Source organism: Hipposideros armiger, unplaced genomic scaffold, assembly GCF_001890085.2.
Source record: "Hipposideros armiger isolate ML-2016 unplaced genomic scaffold, ASM189008v1 scaffold_17, whole genome shotgun sequence".
Lineage (NCBI taxonomy): Eukaryota > Metazoa > Chordata > Mammalia > Chiroptera > Hipposideridae > Hipposideros > Hipposideros armiger.
Window position 1 is genome coordinate 7,529,225 of NW_017731367.1, and position 6,684 is coordinate 7,535,908.

A 6,684-nucleotide genomic window follows, 5' to 3' on the forward strand; every position below is an offset into this window, starting at 1 on the left:
ACAGTGAACGTGCAGAGTCTAGGACTTTCCATCCTTCCCGCCAGAACCCGTTTCTCCGGCACAGCATGGAGGGGCCCTTTCATGCGCTGCCCACAACTCCGCCCTCCCTGACGCTCCTTTTGTTTTTCTTTTTCTAATCCAACGCCTGTGCCTCCCAGACCTCCGAGTACAGAAGGGAGACAGACCCCGGGCGGGGAGGGACACGCAGCCCAGACCATAAGGAGCTGACCTTTTTTTCTTCTGGTTGTCCCAGCAGACAATTTTGAGGCCCAGGACTTTCCCAGAGCAGGTGAGGTTAACCTCGCCAGGAATTCCACCTGGGCAGCCTCGCAGGAACCCAGACACCGTTCCCCTGCCCACCAGACCTCACCCTGGAGGGTGGACAAAACAGCCCAGTCTCCAGCCCGGGGGATGGGGGCCTGCGTCTGTCCTCTTCTTGTGCGAGGCCCCTGTCCTCTCAGAGGAGTGGGGGAACGTTCTGGAAGCCACACAGACCTGGAGACTGGGCCTGGGTCAGCCAGGGTTTCCTCAAGGGTCGTGTGGAGTGTGAGTTCGTGCTGGGACCTCCCATTCCACCCTCACCTTCTTCCTGCTCCCACCAGGTGGAGGTCTCCACGGTCCACACGTTGCTCTCGTCAGCATGGAAAGGGTTTTCAGCCACCACAGCTGTGCCGCTGTGAGCTCATGGACCCCCGGAGTAGAGCCCAGGGATGATCCACACTGAAAAATCAATGTGAAGTCCTGGTTTATTTTTAGGTACTTTTTCATTTTTAGATAAAACTTAAAACAAAGCGCATCACTCTTAAAAGTAAACTTCCACACTTCGTGACAAGTGCATAAACCCAAGTAACCCACGCCATTACCGAGAAAGGGAACGTTTTCTTCATCCCGGTGACACGCGTCCACGTTGCTGACTCATGTTAGCACAGGTTTAGGCTTTCTTCTGGACGAGGGCCCGGAGCGGGCTGCTGGAGGGCCGGGTTGCGTTCCCTTTTATTGCTGAATGGAATTCCATTTTATGGATGAACGGTGGCTTGTTTATCCATTGTTCTGATGATGAACCTTTGAGGTTTTCGGTTTTTGACTAATGTGAATAAAGCTGCTGTAAGCACTCCTGTGTGAGTCTTCTCAGGTCGATGTTTTCTTTCTTCGGGGCAAATACGAAACACGCCTGGGTCATGGCAGGTGAATGCATAACTTCGTAAGGCTCTGCCCCCACGTCCCCCAGGCAGCTGGAGTAGTTTACTCCGCCCAGAGCGACGTGTGAGGCGTGCGGTGTCTGGTAAGAAAGTTGGTGAAGAAGTAAATGAAGATTTACACACAGTTTCTATTCTGCCTGGTGTTTAGTTCCCTTTANTCTGCGCACCAGGGCCCTGACTTCCCTCCCTGTACATGGCGCTCGTGGCACCTTTCTGGCCCTTGGTGGCCCAGGTCCCACAGTGTCCTCCTTGGCTGGGTGAGGTCAGCAACACGGACAGTGAGCCCTCAGTGGTGGTTCTGTCCCCATGGAGTCTCCCCGAATGGACACTCAGGAGCTTGGCCTCAGCCCCTTCCTGCCGCACCCCCAGCGCTGGGACCCGAGGAGACAAGGCTCACGTCCCCTCCCGGCCACCTTCCTGGAGGGCCCTGCCATCTTGCTCAGACCCTGTCCCAGTGCCCGGGGCAGAGGGAGCACGCAAGCCGGAAGGACCCCTCCCAGGGGAGCCAATTCCACAGACAGAACAAGGGTGGGTTCCTCCCGGCTCCCAGTGCTGGCCCTGCTCTGCCCCCAATCCAGGGACAGCTGGAATGTGAGGTTACTGGTCGGTGTGACCCACAGTTGTCCTTGACTGTTTCTCCATGTAGGTGGGAAAGGTGCCCCCATCACATTGGGGACACACCCTCATAGGACCCCAAAACAGGTGAGCTCGGTCTGAGGGTGGCAGTGGATTAGGGTGAGGCTAGGGGCTGAGGGACCCCATGAGAACTGGGTCGAAAGTCTTGCTTAGGTGGGGGCAGTGACTCTGGTCAGGGGCCCTCTTGGGAGGCTCCTGGCACCAACAAGGGAGAGAGAAGTGACAGGGCTTGGCACCATGGGAAGGGGTGATGGAGGACACAGGGGCTTCCCGCTCAGAGCCTGGGTCGCGTTCTGGAGAAACTGCGCTGGCCGCCCCACCTCCCCCGGGCATAGACCTTCTGGGGTGAACAGAAGCACTGGGAGTGCGGGGAGGCCCAGTGAGGAAGGACAGGGGCCTGGGGCCACCCCATCGCACTGTGTGCTGCCCAGCTGGCTGTCATGCCACCAGCAGGCTCCCAGGAAATGGCCACCCCCATGACCGTCCCAGCTGGCGGGCAGGCAGCCCCCCTCCTGGGCGTCTGCAGGTGTGAGAGGCATGACAGCCACTGGGGCAGAGGCTGGGATGTGGCGCAAAGGAGAGGCACCCAGGTCTCACCTGTGTAGGCCGTGACGGTGACCAGCAGGGCCACGGCCGGCACCCTGTAGACGGGAAGACTGTTGTGGAGACGGAGGAGCGTCAGATGGAAGAAGAAAGCGCAGGCGCCTTCCACCAGGGCGCCGTGGGGGACGCTGGTGCGCAGGGCCGAGCTGCAGTGCGCGGCCATGAGGTTCTGTAGGACGTGCAGGTCGCTGAGCTCCCAGGCCCAGTAGAGCCGCGTCAGGGTGCAGGCCGCCTGCACGCCCAGCCCCTGGGCCGCCAGCTTCAGCAGCGTGCTGGGCACAGAGGCCTCGGCCAGCAGGAGCTCCTGCAGCGACACGGCGGGGTTGGCAGAGGCACCGTCGAAGGTGGCCCCGTGCGCCAGGAACAGCAGGAACAGCAGTGTCAGCAGCAGGTCGGGGCCGAAGCCCCCGGCCCAGGGGCCCAGCTCCACCAGCATCCTCAGCTCCAGGCAGCAGGCCCCCAGCTGGGCCGCGCCCGCTGCCTCTCGGGCGAAGTTGTCGTAGGCGCCCGCCGGGAGCAGGGACTTAGACGCCCTCCTGGCCGCCTGGCAGAGAGCGATGACGGCCAAGAAGAAGGAGAGGGACACGTTTAGACCAGCCATCGGCCCGGGGGCTCCGCGAGGAGCCAGGCTGAGCAGGGGACCTGAGCTGACGTGTCAGGGGCTGACCCACCCCAGCCCCAAGGGCAGGGGAGCCGTGGAACAGTCCACCTGGACCGGCGTCCCTGGGAATGCCACACCTGCACCCTCGGCCCATCCTGCCGCCGCTGGCCCAGGGGCAGAGCCAGGAACGCCCACAGCGGACCGCCCCTCCGCCAAGCGTCTTCCTGGGGACGCGAGACACGCCGGGCCCCTCACCCCACTCGGCCCATCCTGGTGCTGGAGACGAGACGTCTCGGGCCGCAGCTCTTCAAAGCCTCCGTCGAACTCCATGACTCACCCCCCAGGCTCCTGGCTCCACGAGCACCGCCTGGCAACTCCCTGTACCTGGGCTGTGTCCCCACCTGGGTGAGGGGCCCTGGCTCCGCCTGTGCTCTGAGTCACATGCCACCAGTTCCCTCCATGGAGGCAGCCATCTATGAGGCCAGGTGTCCCCACACAGGGAAGCCATGAGGGCCTCACCAAGGCTGCTCTGGACGCACAGGAAGCTGCGGAAAGGCCACCTCTCACGGACGGCGGTGGCTCCGCATGGCGCAGAGACAGACATGCTTTTCTAAGAGAGCAGGGTGGCTGGCTGAGGACGCAGGTGCTTCACACAGGTGCAGAACGGGAGGCCCTTGGCAAGTGGGGTTCCCTGTGAACGCCTCCGCACACCCTGCCCCCTCACGGAGTGGACCCCATTCCTGAGGACATGTCACTGGCCTTAGCTATCGAGTTCAGAAGGACCGGGGGGTCGGGGACACTGCTGGTGTCCCTGTGCTTGACACTGGCCAAGACACAGGAACACAACGCCCTGAGGTGTCAGGGGCTCGAGGTCATCGGTGCACCACAGTGACCCCGGGACGTGACGGAGGAGGAGCAGTCTGCTCACCGAGGACNAAAAAAAAAGAAGTGCTGAGTCCCAGATGCCCTTTCCTATGGAAAAAGCCGGGGTCACCGCCCTGACCCTGGCAGGGGACGGCCATTCTCTAGGAGGGCGTGTAGACCCAGGCAGCAGGAGCACCTGAGGACGGAGCCCCCTGCCAACCAGGAACACAGTTGTCCCCGCTCGGCCCAAAGGCTTCCCCAGGAGTCCTAACAGCTTTGGATGTCACCATGGCGGTTCTGGAGTCGGAGGCTGTACTGGGTTGAATGGTGTCAATTTCAAATCATTCCCAGAACCTCATAGGATCTTGGCAGCTGTAAGTAGTTACATTAAATGAGGCTTACACGGGAGTAGGGTGGATCCTAAATCCGTTACGACTGGTGTCCTACGAGGGAGAGTAGGGGCAGCAGAGACATGGGGAGAGGCCATGTGAAGACGCGCAGAGATTGGGTGATGTGGCCACAAGCCAAGGGACACCAGGAGTGACAGCCACCACTGAAGCCAGGGTGCCTCTGAGGACCCCGTCCGCCTTCAGGGAGAGCACAGCCTGCTGTCCACGAGAGCTCCTTCCACACTCAGGAGGCTCGTGTCTCTGGCTGGGGGTCAGTGCCCGGCCCAACCGACCACCAACTGGGCTCAGGGCCCAGACGTGAGATTTCAGACACTGCAGGACCCTGTGTCAGGACACTACTGGGGGATGCGCCCCACCACAGAGAAGGGGTGCTCCAAAACAGGAAACGGAAATGCGACTCAGGGCCATCCCTGACGGAAGGTGGAGCCGTCGGGGGGACTCCAGCAGTCTGTGCGTCCTGGGTGCCACCGAGGCTGAATTCACGAAACGTACACAGAACACTGAGCAGAAGAGCAGCTGGGCCGCCCCTGCCTGTGGGCGAGCAGCTGTGAGGAGGAGACCTCTGCGTCCTGCAAATCTCCGACATGCCCAGCATCCACGCGGTCCGCGTCCACTTAGACCCTTCCTGAGGGTGAGGATGGCAGGGTGGAGACGGAGGGAGGAAGCGGTCCCACGCTCCTGCCCATATGCAGTCAAGGCTGCTGCCTAGAACTGAAAGTCACGCAGGGGTCCTGGAGCCTGTCATGTGGAGAGGAGGGCGCGGACACCGAAACACTCTGAAAAGAGGGGGTGCTGCCTCGGGAGGGGCCGTGGGGCCGAGGGAGCGCTGCGGCTGCTCTGAGCTCATCTCCAGGGCTCTGTGCACCCCACACCGGGATGGAAAGGGGTGAGCGTCACCTGGGGGCCCTCAGGTGACTGAGGGGAGGGTGAGGCAGCGTTCCCCCAATGTAGATGGGGAGAAGTGGGAGGAGATTTCAGAGTTCTGCTAGGACCCTAATTACCCACCTGATAAAGGTGTGGAGAGGGCAGTGGGGCCAAGGGGCCAAACCAGGTGCAGGAGAGGTTGTGACCTCCACCTGGGCCTCAGACCCTGGGGTTTGCAATCAGATCTGGTGACTGAGGATGGCTCAGTCCCTCCCTTTGAAGTCACCAGTCTCTGGCCACGGGGCCTCCCTACCACTCCTCCTCCCGGCCACAGGTGCAAGGAAAACAGTAGGGTGAGCTGGGGTGTCTCCCAGCCTCAGGGAGTCAGAGGGGGGCCTCGCCCAGGAACCACAGGGGACAGCCAGCCCCACGTCCACGGCCCAGCCAGGGGCACGGTTCCGCTAGATGTCTAACTCGGTCCTCTGTCCCCTTGGGCTCCACATCACGAGGCCCAGCTCTTGGTCAAGGGACCCGGCTCTGGGTCTGTGAGGATCCCTGCAGGGGACACAGGGGGCCCCATGGCGGGCACTGTCCCCTCCTGTCTTCCCAGCACCCTTGGAGGGTCTGCCTCTTCCCTGCCACCTTAGCCCCTGTCTCTAGTCCCCTCCGTGAAAATGTCTAAACCAAGATAGGCCACTCAGAGCCTCTCCCCCAGGATGGTCAGGGAAGGACCCCTGACTGGATCTGAGGCGGTGTCCCCAGGTCTAGACCAGTGAGGGGAGCCCAGGCCCCACAACAGCAGCCCAGGAGCACTGACCCAGCACCCTCCTCTCCCCACAGGACCCCACAGCCAGGAAACAGCCCCTGGGTGGACTCCCGCCAGGGAGCTGGACCCTGAAATCCTGTCCACCAGGATGCTTTGTGTGTCCCTACCCCCAACTGTGATCTCCTTGCCCCTGTCCCACGGACCCCTGCCAGCCCTTACCTGTCACAGGGCCCAGCCAGTACACCTGGGCGTACTCCAGCAAGGTGTGTCCTGAGCAGTGGAAGGTGACCGAGGCGGCCAGGGCGGGGTTGAAGAAGGCAGATGTGAGGGGTCCAGCTGTGGAAGGAGCACACCCAGGTCTCCTTGTGGCCCTCCCGTAGCCACCCCTCCAACCAGGACAGCGGGCCCCCCGAAACTCCACCCCGAGTCCTACTGTGCACTCGGCCTGGGCAGGCCCTTGTACTGATGGGGGCACGGGCAGGGGGACCACTCAGCCAAGGGCAGAGGTCTCATGGGGAGAGAGATAGAGATGAGAGACAGACAGAGAGACGAGGGGAGACGGACAGCAGCTGGAGCTGGGCCAGCCTCCCTCAGCCCCAGGCCAGGCCGCCACAGCCAGTGGGCACCCAGGCAGGTCTGGGCCGAGTGGCTCCTGTGCTGACAGCAGCAGCTCCTGGGTGTCACCCCAGGGGGTCCGGGCAACCTGGCCCCAGAGCCCTGCCCCCCCCCCCCCCCCCCCCC

General features: G+C 62.3%; 1 protein-coding gene across 1 annotated transcript in view; it reads right to left on the reverse strand.

Annotated features, from left to right (window-relative positions):
* The window catches only part of LOC109374098 (aquaporin-12B-like), an 8,610-nt gene extending 5,571 nt beyond the window's left edge, over positions 1-3,039 (reverse strand). The window contains exons 1-2 of the mRNA XM_019628413.1: positions 2,433-3,039; positions 583-681 (exon numbers count right to left, since the gene is read on the reverse strand). Coding sequence (XP_019483958.1) covers positions 583-681; positions 2,433-3,039 — 706 coding nt within the window. The remainder of the gene's footprint in view (positions 1-582; positions 682-2,432) is intronic.
* Positions 3,040-6,684: the final 3,645 nt, after the last annotated feature.